The 20,259-nt window shown below is 41.3% G+C and overlaps 5 protein-coding genes across 9 annotated transcripts in view; 3 read left to right on the top strand and 2 right to left on the bottom strand.

The window, feature by feature from the left end:
• The first annotated feature begins 678 nt into the window (after nucleotides 1–678).
• habp2 (hyaluronan binding protein 2) lies at nucleotides 679–5,087 on the top strand. The gene is made up of 13 exons (XM_005927127.3): nucleotides 679–836; nucleotides 1,070–1,244; nucleotides 1,349–1,435; nucleotides 1,547–1,657; nucleotides 1,781–1,897; nucleotides 2,012–2,122; nucleotides 2,203–2,374; nucleotides 2,452–2,549; nucleotides 2,636–3,098; nucleotides 3,192–3,334; nucleotides 3,427–3,561; nucleotides 4,237–4,382; nucleotides 4,500–5,087. The coding sequence occupies exons 1-13, from the start codon at nucleotides 696–698 to the stop codon at nucleotides 4,665–4,667; spliced, it is 2,067 nt and encodes a 688-aa protein (XP_005927189.1). The 5' UTR covers nucleotides 679–695; the 3' UTR covers nucleotides 4,668–5,087.
• Nucleotides 5,088–5,100: 13 nt separating this feature from the next.
• On the bottom strand, nucleotides 5,101–7,178 carry LOC102313150 (E3 ubiquitin-protein ligase TRIM39). Its single transcript, XM_042222875.1, has 3 exons — nucleotides 6,875–7,178; nucleotides 6,629–6,762; nucleotides 5,101–6,548 (listed from the first exon to the last, which is right to left on the bottom strand). Exons 1-3 carry the CDS (start codon nucleotides 6,964–6,966, stop codon nucleotides 5,938–5,940), a joined length of 837 nt encoding a protein of 278 aa, XP_042078809.1. The 5' UTR covers nucleotides 6,967–7,178; the 3' UTR covers nucleotides 5,101–5,937.
• A 98-nt stretch (nucleotides 7,179–7,276) lies between these two features.
• On the bottom strand, nucleotides 7,277–9,004 carry LOC121814878 (E3 ubiquitin/ISG15 ligase TRIM25-like). The gene is made up of 2 exons (XM_042222889.1): nucleotides 7,521–9,004; nucleotides 7,277–7,402 (listed from the first exon to the last, which is right to left on the bottom strand). Exons 1-2 carry the CDS (start codon nucleotides 8,115–8,117, stop codon nucleotides 7,277–7,279), a joined length of 723 nt encoding a protein of 240 aa, XP_042078823.1. The 5' UTR covers nucleotides 8,118–9,004.
• Nucleotides 8,993–14,367, top strand: LOC102302539 (delta-1-pyrroline-5-carboxylate synthase). The gene is made up of 17 exons (XM_005927126.3): nucleotides 8,993–9,148; nucleotides 9,633–9,750; nucleotides 9,881–10,032; nucleotides 10,124–10,273; nucleotides 10,397–10,501; nucleotides 10,593–10,751; nucleotides 10,892–10,982; nucleotides 11,287–11,411; nucleotides 11,512–11,656; nucleotides 11,745–11,818; nucleotides 11,951–12,050; nucleotides 12,252–12,472; nucleotides 12,567–12,704; nucleotides 12,794–12,989; nucleotides 13,087–13,208; nucleotides 13,368–13,650; nucleotides 13,737–14,367. Exons 2-17 carry the CDS (start codon nucleotides 9,654–9,656, stop codon nucleotides 13,916–13,918), a joined length of 2,340 nt encoding a protein of 779 aa, XP_005927188.1. The 5' UTR covers nucleotides 8,993–9,148; nucleotides 9,633–9,653; the 3' UTR covers nucleotides 13,919–14,367.
• An 807-nt stretch (nucleotides 14,368–15,174) lies between these two features.
• LOC102301822 (arginyl-tRNA--protein transferase 1) overlaps nucleotides 15,175–20,259 on the top strand; it is a 51,451-nt gene continuing 46,366 nt past the window's right edge. For 3 of the 5 annotated variants that reach the window (XM_042222853.1, XM_005927125.3, XM_005927124.3), the window contains exons 1-4: nucleotides 15,177–15,365; nucleotides 19,368–19,431; nucleotides 19,604–19,666; nucleotides 19,848–19,957. In XM_042222853.1, the coding sequence (XP_042078787.1) occupies nucleotides 15,266–15,365; nucleotides 19,368–19,431; nucleotides 19,604–19,666; nucleotides 19,848–19,957 (337 nt within the window). In that variant the 5' untranslated portion in view covers nucleotides 15,177–15,265. Of the gene's footprint in view, nucleotides 15,366–19,367; nucleotides 19,432–19,603; nucleotides 19,667–19,847; nucleotides 19,958–20,259 lie in introns of all 5 variants that reach the window. The other 2 variants (XM_014335120.2, XM_005927123.3) reach the window with 2 other exon arrangements.

Here is a 20,259-nt window from a genome sequence, read left to right as displayed (position 1 = left end):
GAATTATGATTTTAGTAAAAGCACACTGGTATTTATCCTGATATGAACCTATGTGTGGATCCAAAGTCTACATTCAAACAAACAGTCAGTCCTAAGCAAACATGCTCTCTGCACCTGGGTATGCTTGGCAGATTATCTTTTATTTCACTTAACATTTTTTGATGTGAGGAATTTGTTCAGGCTGGCAGACACAGTTATTATGCTCCATTAGACTAAAAAAAAGAAGATTTTTTGCCCTTAATAAACATTAAGACATTTTTTTAATGCAGCTGAAATGTATAAATTTTAAATGTTCATTTATTTAAACAATTAATCATTAAGAAAAATATACTTGGTATAAACATGAATGTATACCAATCAAGTAAATTTATTTGACCACATTTCCTGAAATGTAATGTTTACACTGTACTTATGTAACCAAAACTACATGGAAAACATTCATGTAGATATAGTAACTTAAAGTCAGCATTTGGGGGAAGATATCTTTTGATTTTAAATGTGTTTTTCACAAGCGATTGGTAAACTCAGCTGAATTTTTCCTATTATGTAGGACCATAAAGGTAACTATCTAAGAGCTCAGTTATAATCAATACAACTGACTCAGCAACACGGATGGATGCCAGACAAAAAAAACAAAAAAAGAAAAAAAAAAGACAGAAAGAAAGGGCTATCTCAAAGGTTAGTGTACTTACCAAATGTTTGGAAAAGTGCGAGGGCTCCCCCAGTCAGCTCACTCTCATGTTACTCTCCTACATGTCTTCTGGTCAACTGCCATCATGAACCTAAAGCTCCTCTTCCTTTGTCTCTTCTTAGCGGTGCTCTTCATACCTGCTGAAGTATGTATTAACTGAATTTAATAATCACATGCGTTGTATGTTATTTACATTGTGGCATTTTCTGTCAAAAACACAGTAGATCATGTTTCTGTTTAAAAAGGTTAAGTCAATAGCTTTAGCCACATATACAGCTAGACAGCTAGACATGAATATATAGCGTGATAGAGATAGTTATTTGGATGTGTACGTGCTCTTATGTTATGCTGTCATCTGCAATTCCTTAAAAAATGTAGTTGAAACATAAACACGACAAACATCGGGACTCTTCGCATCCTGGAAGACATGACAGACATCCAGAGTCTTCAAGTCCTGAAAGACAAGACAGACATCGGGACTCTGCACGGCCTGAAAGACATGGGAAACATGAGAAAAAGAGACCAAAAGGAAGGTTTAAAGATATAATTGAGGGTTAGTACTCCTTTATGTTGCTTTTGTAACATATATAGAAAATGGTTTGAAATGTAGTATTTAAAGAATTAAAACTGTAAATCTAAAGGAAAGTATTGTTCTAGATCTCTTCTTTAAGGTCGTGGATGAGGATGATGAGGATGATGAAAATGGTCATTCAGACTGGCTTGATAAGTTTCTGGACCTAGACGGTAAGATACTAACAAACGTCTCGTGCAAATCTGTGGCATGTTTTCTTCTAATGCTACAGAGGAAAGGTTTAATTTTGACATTACGGTGTGTTGTCATTTTTTATTTCTCAGGCCAGTGCACCCCAAATCCTTGCCTTAACAATGGTGTGTGTAAGGAGAAAGGCAAGAGAAAGTTCAAATGTGACTGTCCCAAACCTTACAAGGGAAAAAAATGCGAGAGAGGTGTGAAGAAAAAAATCGCTCCTCTCCATTCTTTTGTCAAATTGCATATATATATATGCAAAGTGTAAAAAAACAAACTGAATTAATGTTATTAAAAATATCCTAATGGTGTTATTCTCTAAGGTCCAAGAATTTGTAAAAGAGGTCAATGCGGGTATGGCGAATGTGTACTGACTTCAACTCCTCCGCACTATGAGTGCAAATGCAAGCGACCCTTTCAGCCTCCAGACTGCAAAACTAGTATGTTGATATATATATATATATATTTTTTTTAAAAAGCCCAAATTCCTCTTTGGTGAGGATTTTAGCAGTTACTGAACAACAGCCTAAATTTTGTTTTATTGTTCTCCAAAGTTTCAGTTTGTAATCCTAATCCATGTAAAAATGGTGGCACATGCGTCAGAGATGAAAATGACTTTGACTGCCATTGCCCCGAAGGGTTCGGAGGACATTTCTGCCATGTTGGTAAATAATTCATTCTACAGTTTTTCTTCATATATATTTATCATAATTCATTGACTCACTGAGTAATTTACATTTCTCAGGTCCAAACGACTGCTATGTGGACGATGGAGAGTCATATCGTGGCAATGTGAGCGAGACGGATGATGGTGATGAGTGCCTCTACTGGAACTCCCACTTCATCCTGGCATCGGGTGTTAATCCCTTCACCTCCTTTGAGGACAAAGACGGCCTTGGCCCTCACAACTTCTGCAGGTCAGAAGTAACTCCATTTATACAATGTGCAGAAAACACCTATAAGAGGTCTGCCTCAGTGACGTTTTCTGATTCAGGAACCCTGACGGAGAGCCAAAGCCCTGGTGCTTTTTCAGAAGAGGCCACAGGTTACTGTGGGACTACTGTGATGTGCCAAAATGTCCTGTATCGACACGTGAGTTTTAAAGTGATGGGCAACATTTTGGTCTTGAGTGTTGCCAGCAAAACATCTGTGCCATCTTCTTGGATCTGTGTTTTCAGATGGGCCGCCGACTGAGGTTGCTCCTACACAGCCTAAACCACCGCAGCCAGAACCGACACAGCCTAAACCACCGCAGCCAGAACCGACACAGCCTAAACCACCGCAGCCAATACCGACACAGCCTAAACCACCGCAGCCAGTACCAACACAGCCTAAACCACCGCAGCCAGAACCTACTGGTAAGCTGCCAGCAACTGCCATACCATCAACTGGGAAGCCCATCCACCCTTCTGTGACACCTCTCCCTCCGACTACTGGACCAAAACAGTTTGCCACCTGTGGCATACCTCAGCCAAAAAAGGCTCTTACCCGAATCTTTGGGGGTCTGAAAGTCAGTCCAGGAGCTATACCCTGGCAGGTTTCTGTGCAAGTGAAGCCAACGGGCTCCGCTCAGCCATTCAGACATGTCTGTGGAGGAATTCTCATCGCAAGTTGCTGGGTGCTGACAGCTGCACACTGCATGTAAGGCTGCAAGGTTGAAGAACCAGATTAATGGCAGATTAGAAGTAAGACAACGTAATATTGACTGAACCCTTTTGTTTTTTATTTGCACAGTGAACCAAACAAGGACATGCAGGTGCTGGCTGGAAGTCTCTCAGTGAGTAAGCCAGACCCCGGAACTCAGACCATACCTGTCGAAAGGACTATTAAAAATCCAAACTACAGGGTGACCAGTGAAGCTGTTTACAATGATATAGGTGATACTTGTCTCAAATGTCTCTGTCATTTTGTTCAGATGTTCTTTCTTTGAGTTTGTTGTGACATTTATATCTCACACATATTCCTAAAGGCTTGTTGAAGCTGAGTGGGACTCCTGGTTTTTGTGCCAATGAGACCCAGTTTGTGAAAACAGCCTGTCTACCAAATGCGCCACTGCCTGATGGGACGGAGTGCAAAATCTCTGGATGGGGTGCTACTGAGCAATGTATGTAAGGTTACAAAAAGGTTGCCATTTTTCATGTACATAATTTGGCTTATTTGATAAACACTTGACATTTTCTATTGGCGATCGTGGCTCAAGAGTTGGGAGTTCGCCTTGTAATCGGAAGGTTGCCGGTTCGAGCCCCGGCTTGGACAGTCTCGGTCGTTGTGTCCTTGGGCAAGACACTTCACCCGTTGCCTACTGGTGTTGGTCAGAGGGCCCGGTGGCGCCAGTGTCCGGCAGCCTCGCCTCTGTCAGTGCGGCCCAGGGTGGCTGTGGCTACAATGTAGCTTACCATCACCAGTGTATGAATGTGTGTGTGAATGGGTGGATGACTGGTTGTGTAAAGTGCTTTGGGGTCCTTAGGGACTAGTAAAGCGCTATACAAATACAGGCCATTTACCATTTTAAATGAAGCTTGAACTCTTTTCCAACATTTGATGACCTCTCCTTAACGACAACTTTTGACACCTCAATATATCAACGCAGATGTGGTCAGACGACCATTACAACAGGTTCTGGGTTTTTCCAGTGGTATCCATAGCTAGCTTTACAGGCAGAGATCACCTTCAGTAACTTTTAATGAACATTCACTCATTTTGTTCTGGAAGTGGGCATGAAATATGAAAAAAAGAAACAAGGGTTACCCCGTAATATATTTCTGCATTATCTTTGCAGCTGATTATGGTTCCAGCCACCTGCTGGAGGCCAATGTCCTGCTGATCAACCAGGAAAAGTGCTCTGATCGTTCTGTTTATGGGAACATGCTGGACAATTCCATGTTCTGTGCTGGCTACCTGGAGGGAGGGGTGGATTCCTGCCAGGTTAGGACATTTGATGGTTTGATGCTGTTATAACATGTATATTACTAACGCATCTACAGAAAGTTATTACATTAGTTCCAGTAGTAGCATATAGTCAGCTGTACAATTTTGTTTCAGGGGGACTCTGGAGGACCATTGACGTGCATGCAGAACAACGCTAATGTTGTTTATGGAGTGGTGAGTTGGGGAGACCAGTGCGGGAAGAAGAACAAGCCTGGGGTCTACACACGGGTCACTCATTTCCTGGACTGGATCAAGGCAAATACTGAAGGAGCAATTCCTTGAGCAACCTTTGTTTCTCAATAATATGCCCGCCAGATCTCCAACCACTACACACTGTACGCTTTTCCTAAAATGTAATCAAATTATATGATTATTCAAACTATTCATAAATGTACTGGATATTAGCTGGATTGTCTTATCAGTTACACATAAAAGATGGAAAAATCTGAAATCCGCTATTATAACATAAATGATGCATGCATGGAAAAAACCCTAAGGCTTGAATTACTTTTTTAATTAAGCACAGTGTGTTTGAGTGGCTGTATATGTGTGAAACAAAGAATGGAAAAGAAAATCTCACAATATAAGTAGCTATACCATGTTTCCTCTGGAAAATGGGGCAAGCTGCATCACTGAACTGAAAATGTCCTAAAGTTGTGGCAGAATTATTACATGATGCAAATAAATGCTTCTTCTTTCTGATGTGCTGTGTTGTTCTTGTATGCCCTCACCAAGCCCTAGGGTGGCTGAACTTTCAAAACCCTGTGATGGGTGCATAATGTTACTGTTTACAAAAAAAGAGAGAGTTATATTTTCTAATTGTGTTGAATGTGAACTTTCAGACTTCTTCTTCTTCTGCAGAAAGGTATTTATTTATATTTACAATGAGCAAAAGCGTGATGCACAAAGAATTGTGTGAATCAGATTGTTAAGTGTCTTAATCTTTTCTAGACATATAGCGTTACTGTTCGTGTTATTTGACCTCAGTGTATTGTCTGGTGCAGGGCAACAACTCTGTAGGGCCATTGACATGTGAGACTAAAGGCATGCATGTCCTCCATGGTCTGATGAGCAGTTTACACACGGGTCATTTACTTTATGAACTGCATCAAGGCACACATGAGAGCTGCTAAGCTGCAGAAAGAGATCGACTTTGCCACAGAGCAAATGCACTGTTTGAACCTGATACCACTTAATGAAATATTTAGCGTACATGTCAACTGCAGAAACGGCAGTGCTGCAATGATTACATAACTTTAGTCTTGACATTATAAAGTCACGGTACGGATATGTCTGCAGATGTGTCTTCTCATATATTATTATATAACCTAATTTTAGCAAGACGTTAGAGGTAGGTATATTCGTTAAAAGCCGTTGTAGCTTTACCAGAGTCAAAGCCAACCACGGAAACTTGGTGGTAGTCAATATTTTTGACAACCTAGATTTGTACAGCACGCTGGACATTTTCACAATGTAATTTTATGTGAGCACAAATGGAAAATTACACTTAAAAGAATTATTTGATCAGTGACTCTGCATCCCACAGAGGCAGTTAAATGGTTCCTGTGAGTTCACTTTTCTCCTCACGTGTATGCCAATCCCAGGGGTCCTTTATCCAAAACAAGGTAAGAGGCTGTGTGTTGACTCCATTCATATCAATGCATGGGTTAAAAATGGGATAGAGAGGTTCTGTGCACTGCACACAGAAGGAGTGAAGCAGCCTCATAGCGTCGGCATCATAGAATGACAGCTCCCCCTTCTGGAGGTTTGCAAGTATGCCTAGCTTTCTGACTCTCTTTCCAACTGACAGCTGCTTTTCCTGAGTATCATGGCACGCCAGGTACTGTCCGTCTCCATGGTAGATGCACCAAGATGTGTTATTTACACCCAGACTGGAAGAACTCTGGCTTAAACTGGCTTTTTTATCGACTGACCCCGTGGTCACACCTATCATCCAGAAGGGCTTGTCTTGGACAATGACTTCCCAGTAATGCTGGCCACCTGTAAAACTCTCCTGAGCAAGGACGCTATACTGTGAGTCATATGGCTGAGGGCTCTGTCCTTCACCGAAAGGTTGGCGTCTCCAGTACACTTGTTTTCTGTCTTGGGATAACTCCAGCTTTGGATGAGCTGTTTTGAAGTCTAGGAGAGGAGAACTTAAGTCTGCAAATACAAATATTTACACAGTTATAATGATAATGAGAGTTGGATTTAGAATGTCAAAGGAAAAAAGCTTTACTAACATGACCACATTCGTGGAAAATGTTGGGACAGAGCGACCGAGAGTTCATCCACCAGCCTCTCTACTGTTCTCAGCTTCTCAGGGTCACAGAGGTCTCTGTTTACTTCTCGGATTGGAGCAAATTCCAAGGGATCACTGCAAATAAAAATAAAAATCATACCACAGGAAGGCTCAGTGAATAATAATATGGAGCAGCGTAAAGCATGGGCAATTTCAGGTTACAAACTGGACTCAGCAATATACTCACCAAAGATTCTGTGATGTGATTTGCTGTTTGAAAACAACAGGAAACATTTGAGCTATATTTGTGCTACACTTCTGGTCACGGTAAGTGATCATGTAAACCCTACCTGCAGAAACCGCAGATCATTGGTTTCCTGGAGAAGTGATTTGCTGGAGGCTCTGAATGCATCTATCTCTTTGATCTGAGCCTCTACAATGCTCCTCTGGGCCTCCAGCCACTCTGTCATGCATGTCTCCTCTGCGTCTATAATCTGCATCATTAGACGCTCATCGCCATTCAGCACGACGTGGATTCTGCTGTACTTGTCTGAGATTCTCTCTCTAAACTCTGCAGCAGAGGTCTATGAGATAAATGCATTGTTAGACAAACAAGAATGGCTTCCATCAATTTAAAAAGTTAAGCAATTTAAGAGTGTGATTTCTGTATTGGTTGTACCACTGTTTGTGTATACAGTGACTCCAGGTCTTTGATGGCATGTTCGGCTTCACTTCTCCTCTTTAGTAGCTGGTTCATTGTGGTCTCAAGCATACTCTGGAGACAGAAATACAACATGCCTCTGGTAAAACAACCAAACAAACAAACAAAAAACAACAGGAAGAAAATAGATAAATATTCCTCACAAGTAATGAAAAGAGATTATAATAATCACCTTAAAGTCTGCTTTGGCTTCATGCAGTTCAGAGGCTTTGTGATGTTTGTGTGTGCCAACCAGGACACACAAACAGCACACAGGTACCTTTTCCTCCATACAGAAGAGCTTAAGCTCATCGCGGTGCTCCCTGCACTTCAGAGACAGTGGATCGCTGGTCACCTCCACCACTGTGTGCTCCCTTAGAGCAGACCTCTGTTGGTGGAGCAGGGCGTGAGCCTGGCACAGCGAGGCATCGCAAGTCAGGCATGTTCTTATGGCTACTGATGGCATCTCTATGCAGTGGTCACAGCAAATAGTTGATGATGATTTAGTTTCACTAGTTGAAGCTGCTGCTTGTCGCTCTGCTGCTGACAGCGTCTTAGTGGTGAAGTCCTTTACTTTGGTCTGAAGGTCTGCATTTATCTTCAGAGTGAGGTCAGAGGGGAGAAATATCTGACACTCCGGGCAGAAGAAAGGCCCCTCATCAGACACATCGGTTTCCCAGACAGCCTGTATACAGGTGAGGCAGAAGTCATGCCCGCACTGCAGCGTCACAGGATCAATGAAGAAATCCTGGCACACAGGACACTTCAAAGTTTCCTCCATGGTCCCCATAGCTCTGTGTACAGCTGTTATGGTGGCTCAGTGTGCACTGTGCTTCTGACTGTCCTGCTCATTAATGTTTCACAGGTCTGTCCTGGCATGCACAAACGCCACTCACGTGGCTTTAGTGTCACATTACTGAAGACTGTTTGTTTTGTTTTTTTGCTTCACTAGCAGGTTCAAATGGTTGACACACAAATTAATGGCACAGTTTCAAAGAAATTGATTAAAATACAAGTCAACAGTCCAAAATGCAGGGTCATTTAATAAAAAAAAATGACAGGAAAAGGGAATCAATTTAGTGTGAAATTTCTTTAGTTTGAGCACAGGTGTGAAGTAATCTCAATTTGAGATCTCATAGGACGCTTGCTCTTCCGGGTGTAAAAAGAGCCAGGAAGTCGCCCGGAAGTCACGTGAGTACTTAAGCGAAGCTTGTTTTATTTTGTGAAGATATAATTTCGAAAACTTGAAAAAAGCGATATTAGTTGTTTACAGTCACGCTTGTTGTTGTCAGAATTACATTACAAAATATTTTCCTTTAAAAAAAAAAATGTTATTGCGATGTTATATTGCCCCTAGAAGAAACGACATTACTTTTTAAAATATGCCTATTACTTGTAATTATAAATAACAATAATAGCATAATACATATTGCAAAAGTCTGCATTCTCTGTGATATAGACGGTGCATGCTGATAAAACTGTTCTGCACTATTTACACAACCCAATCTTCGTTTCAGCGTTAAGTGTGTAGTACTGTCACTCGACGTCTCTGTACTTGTGCAACCCGTGCTCACTCACAGAAAAATAAAATAAAATTCATGCGTACGTTAAAACTTTCTTGCGTAAGCCAACGTCTTACGTCGTTCCCCCCCGATATTTTATGTACACGTCGTTCGTGAATAGCATTACGGCACTTCCCACACAACGTGGGCTGTGGATGTGGCAGTGAAGCGCTGCGATTCTCACTGAATACGTGTCTTCATTTCGCCGTTCACTTACAAGTGTAGCTGTGGTTGGCTTTCCAGGTCTCCATCTCGCTGGGTAAGGAGTCATTTATAAAAAATCTCTTCCGCCTGTTCTGTCGAAAACCGAGGCAAGTTAGGCAGCTCACAACAGCTAAAGCTAGCTAACGTTAGCTAACCTAGGTATGTTTTGACAGAAGTACTCGACACGTAGCTGCTATAGTCTGATAAACTACCATGCAAACTGCAGTTCGTTCATATGTATTACAGGTTATACAAGTGAAAAGCGCCCAGTCTATTGCCCTGCCTATTATTGCTGGTATTTTTCTAAGCTAACTTGGTGCAAAACAATCTTTAATGGGTCAGTGTGTCAAGTCCAAATATCGCATAACACTGATAAGAATAAGACACATGATGCAGAGCTTTCAAGCGACAGCAAAACTCCATATATCTATTTAAAACGTTGGCGTCAAGCCTGTTTGTTTTACCCAGAAGCTGCTTATTTAATTTGATGCTATTCCATTGTTAAACTAACCATGCATTGCTTTCTGTGCTCATCACAGTGGTCCTGAATTTTCAGTGCCATGTTTGCCAGGTTTGCTTCCTGCTCTCCTCTGCCATTCAGAACACGGCAATCAAATGTGTGCCCAGTCTACATCAGAGCCTTTTCCCAGGCTAAATGTAAGTGATCAGCCAAGTGCTTCATCATACTAGGCTTGTATACAAATCTCAGGATCACTTTGATATGTGTTGGTTCTTCCTCGGTTGCCTGTGCCTGTTAAAATGTGACTGTTTTCTTTATTCCCCGCAGTCGTTCTCCCTCGACCCCATGGGAAGTCCTTTGCACACCGCAGTGAGCTGAAGCAAGCCAAACGCATTGTAGTGAAGCTTGGGAGCGCTGTGGTGACGCGTGGAGATGAATGTGGTCTGGCACTGGGACGACTGGCTTCAATAGTAGAGCAGGTAATAATGTTGATACAAAGTGTCTTTTATAGAGGAATGACTGGTCCAAAGAAAAGAGATCTTAAATGTTATTGTTTCTGTGTTCCATCAGGTGGCCATGCTACAGAATCAAGGCAGGGAGATGATGATTGTTACGAGTGGTGCTGTGGCATTTGGGAAGCAGCGACTGAGACATGAGATACTGCTGTCTCAGAGTGTCAGACAAGCTCTGCATTCTGGGCAGAACCAACTGAAAGACATGGTGAATAAGCTTTAACAGAAGGAACTTGGACCCTCTATTTTGTAAATGTAGACTGTATAACAGTGTGCTGATTTCTTTCTTTCTAAATCTTGTTAACTTTGTTTAAATCTCACTGTCTTTCAGACAGTCCCAGTTTTGGAAGCAAGAGCCTGTGCAGCTGCTGGGCAGAGCGGTCTGATGGCGCTGTACGAAGCTATGTTCACCCAATACAGCATCTGCACTGCACAAGTATGTGCTCTACGTTTGGCATAGAATAAAATACCTACAGCATCTGACTAAAATGTCACATACTTCTTCACATTTCTTTCCACCTCCTTAGATTCTGGTCACCAATCTGGACTTTCACGATGAACAGAAGCGCCGGAACCTGAACAGCACGCTGCATGAACTGCTGCGTATGAATATCGTCCCGATAATTAACACGAACGACGCTGTTGTTCCACCCCCTGTTCCCAACAGTGACCTACAGGGTGTAAATGTGGGTACACCTGTTTTTGCATGCAATGTTTCCTTTGCACCTGAGTGAGAGAGGGAAGCTTTTAAAATGTAGTAGCAACTGAACTTGTTACTGACCTGCGCGGTGTTTTTTGCTTAATGAAAAATCTGTTTGTGTTTCAGGTAATAAGCATCAAAGATAACGACAGCTTGGCTGCACGGCTGGCTGTTGAAATGAAAGTAGACCTACTTATTGCCCTGTCTGATGTCCAAGGTACAGATATATTTAAATAATATTTTCTTTAATTTGCATTTAAGAATCACAGTAATGGCCAGTATGTTATTTGTGTAAATGTGTAGATTATGTTTATGTTTGTATGTATAATAAATGTGAACCATTATTATGCATAGTATTACAGCAACTGCCATATATTTTATTGATGCTTTGCTTTTATTCATTAATGATTGCCAGGTAGTCAGACATTAATAGAAGACTTTTTTGTTTTGTTTTTTCGCGTTTTTGTTAAATCAGAAGATATCTATGTATGTGTGATTTATTTTTCTTATTTTTTCCTCAGGCTTATACGACAGTCCACCAGGAACAGATGATGCCAAGCTCATTGATATATTCTATCCCGGAGACCAACAATCTATCACATATGGGACTAAATCCAGAGTTGGTATCGGTGGCATGGAAGCAAAGGTCAGTGTGACAGATAATAGTTCATCTCACTATATGAAGAGGCAGAGTTCTTTCAGTAATGAAAATGTTGCATTACACTAAATCATGTTGTGTGGCTCAGGTGAAAGCAGCCCTCTGGGCACTGCAGGGTGGCACCTCGGTAATCATTGCCAATGGCACAGATCCAAAAGTCACCGGTCACGTCATCACAGACATTGTGGAAGGGAAGAAAGTTGGCACCTTTTTCTCTGAAGTGAAACCTGCAGGTACTGGGTAAAACCACTCAGAGCATTTGAATCTTTTTGTTGTGGTTTGAGGATTTATGCTTGATGTTGGTGTTATTGACACCACCAGGCCCAACTGTGGAGCAGCAGACAGAGATGGCACGACATGCAGGCAGAACCCTGGCCTCTCTGCTCCCTGAACAGGTAAAGGGGGAAAAAATTATCCTAATTAGTTGCACAGGGTCATCAAATTAAATAAGTTCTATGTCGTAGTGACAGCAGTGTCAATTAATTTTGAATTGTGTTGACCACATCTGTGTGTTTGTTTTTTTTCAGAGAGGGGAGATCATCTGCTGTCTTGCTGAGCTCCTTACAGAAAAGAAAGAAGAAATTCTTAATGCAAACAGGAAAGACATGGAGCTAGCAACAACATTAGGTACAGAGGCAGAGAGCTGGCACACGGATTAGCGTAATCCATACCTGAATGTAGATCTGTGACTCAGATACCATTGTAGTCTGTTTTGGTAGGAGTCATTGGGTGTGGCATCGCGTAGCAGAGCATTTACTCCTGCTTGGCAACACGTTTCTCTTTATTGATTGATGCGCCAGCATTTTTATTCATACTTTACTCTTACAGGTCGTCTGTCCCAGCCTCTGATCAATCGCCTGAGTCTGTCAACAGCCAAGCTGAACAGTCTTGCCATTGGCCTGCGTCAGCTCGCCGTTTCCTCCAGGGACAGCGTCGGCCGGGTGCTGAGGAGGACTAGAGTGGCCAACAACCTAGAACTAGAACAGATCACGGTCCCCATCGGTGTCCTGCTGGTCATCTTTGAGTCTCGCCCTGATTGTCTGCCACAGGTCAGACCATCTCTACGCAGTCTGGAATACTTTTTTAAAGTCTTTGGTTTTATATGTGTTCAAAAAGAGTGACATTTTAAATGCTATACTTCAGGTGTCAGCACTAGCAATTGCAAGCGGAAATGCTTTGCTCCTGAAAGGTGGCAAAGAAGCTTCCAACACCAACAAAATTCTACATCAACTCACTCAAGAGGCCCTTTCCATTCATGGTGTAGCAGATGCCATTCAACTGGTAAGACTAAAAATCATTATAGAAATATAATTTTAGTTTCCTGGTAGTATTTTATTTGTTGCGATACACTAAAAGAATTTGTGCTGTAGGTGAGCACACGTGAGGAAGTTGAGGATCTGTGCAGACTGGACAAGATGATTGACCTGATCATTCCAAGGGGCTCGTCTCAGCTGGTCCGGGAAATCCAGAGGGCAGCCAAGGGCATTCCTGTTTTGGGCCACAGTGAGGGCATCTGTCACGTCTACGTCGACAGTGATGCCAGCATTGACAAAGCTCTTGATGTTGGTAGGTTTTTAATTGCATTCAGCTCCAGTCTATTAAATTTGTCACTAATGCAAACTGACTGGTTTTGAATGATTGTACAAACTGTGTTTCTTTCCAGTCAAAGACTCTAAATGTGACTACCCTGCTGCCTGCAATGCCATGGAGACTCTTCTTATTCACAGAGATTTGCTGCGTACTCCTGTGTTTGACCAGATCATTGACTTGCTGAGAACAGAGCAAGTAAGAAACAGGATTATTTGGGTGTATGCTTTGAATGAGATTCAGAAATAGGAAAAACAGCAAGAGAATTTAACACTTTACCCACGTCCATAAATACAGTAAATTACATTTGTTTGTTTTTTACTCTTTAACAAACTATTGGTTATTGCTTTCTTACAGGTAAAGATTCATGCTGGTCCCCGCTTCGCATCCTATTTAACTTTTAGCCCATCTGAGGTCAAGTCTCTGAGGACAGAGTATGGGGACCTGGAATGCTGCATTGAGGTGGTTGACAGCATGCAGGAAGCTGTGGACCACATCCACAAATACGGCAGCTCCCACACTGATGTCATTGTTACTGAGAATGAAGAAACAGCCGAACAGTTTCTGCAACAGGTGGACAGCGCCTGTGTATTCTGGAACGCCAGCTCTCGCTTTGCTGATGGCTACCGCTTTGGCCTTGGTGTGTATTTACCTTCAAGTGAACCTAAACTACCACTATGTTGAAAATAAAACAAGGTATTTAATTTTACTTTGTTTATTTTGCAGGAGCTGAGGTTGGTATCAGTACAGCACGGATACATGCCAGAGGACCTGTAGGTTTGGAGGGACTTTTGACCACCAAGTGGGTCCTTCGAGGGGAGGGACACACAGTGGCTGACTTCTCTGAGCAAGGCAGCATGAAATACCTTCACGAAAACATCCCTGTGCCCCAGGGGAGTTTCAATTAGAAACCACTGAACAACATAAAGTCACGTGTTTATTTAGAGGTTTGTGTCTGTCTGTAGCGTTTCAACTCACAAGCTGCTTTCACAATCCTGTTTAGGTCTGTTTTGTTGTGTGGTTGGAAGAATGGAGGCAACTTTTATCAGACAACCAATATCCTGGTTTTGTGAACCTATGAATCCATGTGAAACCCAAGAAAATTGACTGGTGGCTAAATGAGAGAAAACTGTAAAAGTAAAACAGAACTTAGGACTGGACAAAGCGCTTTTCACTCCAACGCCATTTTTGTAATTGCATAAAACTAAATCATTGTTCCAGCTGTGATTTTCTAAGTTATTTTTCTACATGCAAACTCTCCCTCGGTCTTGTTTACGCAGGATCTTGTTTTGGATTTACTTTGCTGTCTTTCCTCTTTGCACAGATAATTTAATAAATATGGTGTACAGTTCTTTAATTATAACTTGTGGAATTTTATGTGTCACAAAGCTTTTGGTGAGAAATCTGCCCATTTCCCCCCCAATGAAGGTCTTTATTTTTGTAATTTTTTGTTTTAGTTTACTTAATCCATACGATGTTTAATTTAAGAGTGGGGAAGCAGCTGTTGGTATATAGCCTGATTTCGGTTATTACTCTATTTAATTGATAGAACTGAGTTTTTAAATAATCTTCTTTTGATTACTAATGTTAGGACTCACCACAACTGATCATCTGCCTCCCCCTCATCCTGTCCCGTGCATCCTTTTCTGTCACACCAACTCTGTCTTGCTTCACTACATCCATGAACCTAGTCTGTGGGCTTCCTCATTATCTGTTACCTAGCTGCTGCATCTTCAGCATCTTTTGTCCAGTATGTCCACTACCCCTCCTCTGCACATGTTCAAACCATCTTAACCTTCTTCTCCAAACTTTATCTCTAAAGTTCTCAGCCTGAACTGTCACTGATAGACAGATTTACAATCCTGTCTATCAGTGACCGTGAAAGTGAGCATTTTCATCTGCCACCTCCAGCTTCACCCCTTGTCTTTATGCCAGTGCCACTGTCTCCAAACCGTACATTCAGAACATGTTCAGGCCTCTGAACATGCCTTCATCCTCTCCCCTGCCTCTGTCTTCTTAAATATGAAGTTATAAAGTCATTTCTACAGAATGCGCTGCAATGCATTGTTTATTTTGATCCAAAAAACAAAAGCTGTTTCATTATTTGAGTGTTACTTGTAACACTTAAACACTTTTATCAGAACTCCCTTTGTTTTACGCACAACTGATGACGTATTTGCTGTGGGCGGGGTTACATGTCGAGCAAGGCTTGCCCGGTCACCTGTCTCAGCTGTCAGCTGTGCTAGATCTTAAAGATGGCAGGAAATAAGTCTTACACTATAGTAGAATATTTCGGGGGAGAAGATGGCTACCGCTGTGGTTACTGTAAAAGCCAAACGGGAAACTTCTCTCGTGGTAAGCTGGGGATGAAGTGTGTGTATATGTGTGTCTGTGTGGAGGATAGCCGGGGTTCTCTGAACTGGCTTGTGCTAATGACCTAGCTCCGTCTACTTTCTGGCATAATAGCCGGCTAGCTGTTTTTTGCACTGCACCTATCCCTAATGTCAGTGTATTTGAGTATGTTACATAGACTGCACGCACACTGCGAGTGTAAATATTATTTAGCGTTAGCCTGACATCATTTAGATAGGTTTAAGGTTATTGACCTAGCTCAGGTTTTAGCCGTTAGCTTCTAGCCTAGCTTTTGCTTTCTGGGAAACGGAAGAAGGCTTGTAGAATAAATCAGTTAAGGTTATTGTTGAATGTTTTTTCTGTAGGACAACAATGTTTAACTTGGGTGTAACAATGCAATTGTAGCATATTAGCAGTAGATTTGCAGTAGCACCAAGCTAATAGGTAGTCTCTTAAACGGCAGGACGGAGAAGCAAGGCTGCTGCTCTTAGAAAGTGCAGCTTTCTCTTTTTTTTTGTTATTTGTGATGTGACGCCGAGTTTGGGAAATCCAGGATATTTTATATTTTACGTGGTTTAAAAGTCGTATAATATACAATAGGTGACAACGAGCGGCGCATGTGTTATAGTACTTTCTCACACTTTGTTTTGGTGTAACAGGTAATTGTACTTGGCATTACTTTTTCTTGCGAACTCTGTTCTCTAGCTGTGAGTGACAGAGGGATAACAGTGTACTAGTTGAACAGCCTAATTATAAATGCTGACACGTGGCTATATCTTGGAATATTTAGTAAAAATGAGCCTCGATGATACAGCGATTCATTTTACTCTTACTTTTTAAAAGATCTCACTTTCACATAAAAATGAGAACTGTGAGAAGGTAAGAGGACACACTGGTGTCATTGATTTGATCTGAGCAGGGCTGAGACAGGTTGACTATAATTAGGGAGGTCCCAGTGTAGTCAATGAGCAACTGGGCACATCGCCTGCAGACGAGAGCTGATGTCTAATCTAAGATAAGAGTGTTAATCTGTTCCTGTTACATCATACGGGTACGACAGCTTGCAGTGAAGAAGGGAGACTTTACTACCTGTGTAATTCTTGTAACTATGTAACAGTGCTACAGGGTCGGAAGTGGATGCAGGTCAAGCGTTATCTCATGTTATATTCTCACTGGCATCATTTTATTTTCCTGGAAAGATGTGAAACATCTTATGCTGTAGATGCATGGATTATGTATATAGTAGCAGTGCGTCTTTACTGTAGACTTTTCTGAACAGGTGCGTCATATGATGTTTTCCCTTGGTGTGATTGGTGCAGTGATATTATCAACAGTGTTGTCAGATACAAATCAAACGCAACTCCTCACAACAAGAGCACAACATCTGCTCTCATCTGTGTTATTGTGTCTGTCATGCCTGAGTGAAGGCTGAAGAAGGGATCTGGTGTGAGTGGTGAAAACACACTCCAGGTGTGCTGTGAGCCACTGTACTCTTATCCCGCCTGCACATGGAATCTATTCTTTGTATTTTAGACTCATGATTCCTGCCTAACAAATTAGCAGGGCTTTTTGATGACATGTATTATGTTCAAATAAAAGGAGTTAATTAATCAGCATAATTTAAAGCCTTTTAAGTTCATTTTATATGCTCATTATTGGTTTTAATGCACATGTATATGAGAATGGGACATTTCTGCAATTTCAGAGGGTTTGATCATTTTACAGTCATAGACCAGAAATATCTGAGAGACTAAATGTGTAGGCCCTAAACTTTTTGTATTTAAGCATAACTTGAAGGAATCATTTTCCATAAGAAAATGATATGATTTTGTCTCAGTCTTTTCACGTTGTTTTGGAGGAATTCTTTGCAACGTTGCTTCAGTTCACTGAAGTTTGCAGTCATTAGTTTATACCCAGGCCCCTGTAATGTCCCACCACACCGTTTGAATTTGGAGGTCTGGACTGTAACTGGGTCACTGCAGTGCCTTTATGTTTTTTTTCTTTCTTTGTCAGCCATTCTGCTGCTTATCGCTTTGCATGACTCAATTGCTACCAACTTTTAGCTGATATGTAGATGGCTTCACATTTGCCTCTTGAATACTTGAGTATACAGAGGAGTTTATAATCAGCTCAGTGATTGGAAAGTAACCAGGTACAGTGGCTGCAAAAAACCAAACACCACTGCAAAACATCCCCTCCATCACTGTGCTTGACAGCTGGTATGAGCTGTTTACGCTAATATGTTTATGCTAATATTATGCATTATGGTAGATATTTCCACTTTGGCCTCATCATTCCAAAGGACACTGGTCCAGAAGTGTTGTGGTTTGACCAGATGTAACTTTCAGACATAAGCTGTGCTGCAACATTCTCTTGAGAGAAAAAAGACTTCCTCCTAGTAATAATAATAATAATGATGGATTGGATTTATATAGCGCTTTTCAAGGCACCCAAAGCGCTTTACAATACCACTATTCATGCACTCTCACATTCACACACTGGTGGAGGCAAGCTACAGTTGTAGCCACAGCTGCCCTGGGGCAGACTGACAGAAGCGAGGCTGCCTAGTGATCTTTCCAGAGAAGTTATACATGTTCAGTGGTTTTCTATCTGTACTGTATTGAACTTTAACATTTAACACATTAACTGAGGGCTGCAGACTCTGAGATGTATCTCTTGGTTGTTTGCCTTTTCTTCGACTTTGGGATGAATTTGTTGAGACTTCCACTTTTGAGACAATTAACACACACCTGAACACTCCAGACAAGCAAACTGCCCAAATCTCTGCTTTGGTAGCCTTGGTCACACTTCCTGATGATCATTTAATCAAGTGATTTGTATAGCAGCACCTGACTGCTACTTCTCACCCTAGATCAGTGGTTCTTAACCTTGTTGGAGGTACTGAACCCCACCAGTTTCATATGCGAATTCACTGAACCCCTCTGTAGTGAAAAATAAAATATGATTTTTTTCAAATTCAAGACGTAGATATGTTTTTTTACTGGTGCACAAAATGAGCCGTGCATGTCACGGCGGAGGCTCTGCCCAAACCCCTGAGACCGACTAACCGAACCCCTAGGGTTCGATCGAACCCAGGTTAAGAACCACTGCCCTAGATCCTATGGAAACAATAAAGGTGCACTTAGTTTTTCACAGTACTACAGAGAGTCCTGTGAAAAGTTGTGATGTGTGTCAGACATAAAGAAAGCCTGCAGTCTTGCCGCTGTGTCTGTTGGAGACTCATCTGTCATTTTGTGGTTCACTAGTGGAGTTTGTTTGGACTCTAAGCATCATTTTTTTGAAACATAGGAAATTATACTCGACTGAGAGGTTGGTGTGTGTTGTATGAACTTTTTAACAGTTAATTACCTCGGCTGTTTTAGATTTAAATGGATTGTTTTCTTGCAATAGAAGCTTACGTTTTGGTTTGTTTATGCAGGCTCCAAGAGTGATAGGGAAGTTGAAAGTTGAAAGGAAGAGCTCAGACCTCGGCTCTGGGAAGAGGGATCTGGTCTGGCTACAAATGATAAATTTGTATATTTCCATTGGGGCCTTAAAGTACTGTGGGAATGACCCTTTGGAGACAGTATTTTAAACTGGAACAAAATGTGGACCTACCACGAGTCTCAACTTCTTGACAGACTATGCCTTGTTTGTATACATACCTCGTATCACAGCTGTTTTAGTTTTACTCACTTGTGAAGAGCCTGACTCGTTCTCCTTGTTTCCGGTTCAGTTTTATCATCAATTTAAACACAGAAGTATTATCTCATTAACAGTTTCTTCCTCGTCCCATTCGCTGTTTGTGAATAAAAGAAAAGGCGTTACCACTTTTATGACCTTAAGCCTGATTGGGCTTAAGGTGAAGAGACTTTTCATACATAACACTGCCTAGGCTTGTTGCCATATTTTCAACGATTGCCATTATGTATAAAATTGTATTTAAATCAATTATACATTTTAAGGAAACAATTTGATTAATTATTTGTTTTGTTTTGATTGTAGGGATGTGGTCCCACACCATGACAGTACAAGACTACCAAGACCTCATAGATCGAGGATGGAGAAGGTGAGTAGCTGCTTAGTATCCTGGTTTCAGCCAGTGGTTTCCTACTTCCATTTGAAACCTTTTCTCCTGAATTCAGTTTAAAAATGGAGTTGTGACTACTTCAAATAAAAAATAATAATTTATTGCCTTTTTTTTTTTCTCCCACAAATCTTGTCCATGTTTTCATTTTCAGAAGTGGGAAGTATGTTTACAAACCCATAATGCAGAAGACATGCTGTCCACAGTATACCATCAGGTAATTTTATTAACTTGCTTACCAAAATTTCCTTTTATGAGTCATGCTTTAAGTAACTTAAGATCTGATAAGACCAAAAAACCTAGAATACACAAGGGTTGTTTGATATATGTTGAAAAAATACGTTAATTAAATGTTTGCTTTAACAACCAATAACCTTTACCTTGTATCTTCTCTCAAGATGCCACGCTCTGAAATTCCAGCCTTCCAAATCCCACAAGAAAATCCTGAAGAAGATGAACAGATTTATATCCAAAGGGGAGCTGCAAAAGGGGCAGGAAGATTGTGCAGGTATGTATAATATATGAGGTATAAACACATCCATTCATAGTCTCTATTGGTGTACAGTTCGTGGAAAAAATGGCAATACTCTTTAAGCAGTTAGTGCTCTGCGACTGCATATGTGTTGTAGTTTGTAGTGTGAAGCACTACACAGGCTTGACTTGAGTTTGAAACTTAATAAATGTGTGAAAATGACTTGAGTCTGTAATGTATTCATGGACCACAGGTTTTGATATAAATGATGCTGCGAACAGCAGGCAGATTGAGATTTATGGGTTTACACAGGAGTATGGCTGTTCCTCTCTATCAGC

Source organism: Haplochromis burtoni, unplaced genomic scaffold, assembly GCF_018398535.1.
Source record: "Haplochromis burtoni strain Fernald_Lab_line unplaced genomic scaffold, NCSU_Asbu1 Contig_96, whole genome shotgun sequence".
Taxonomy (NCBI): Eukaryota; Metazoa; Chordata; class Actinopteri; order Cichliformes; family Cichlidae; genus Haplochromis; species Haplochromis burtoni.
Note: the sequence above shows the minus strand (reverse complement) of the source record. Positions and strands in the feature narration are given on the sequence as shown.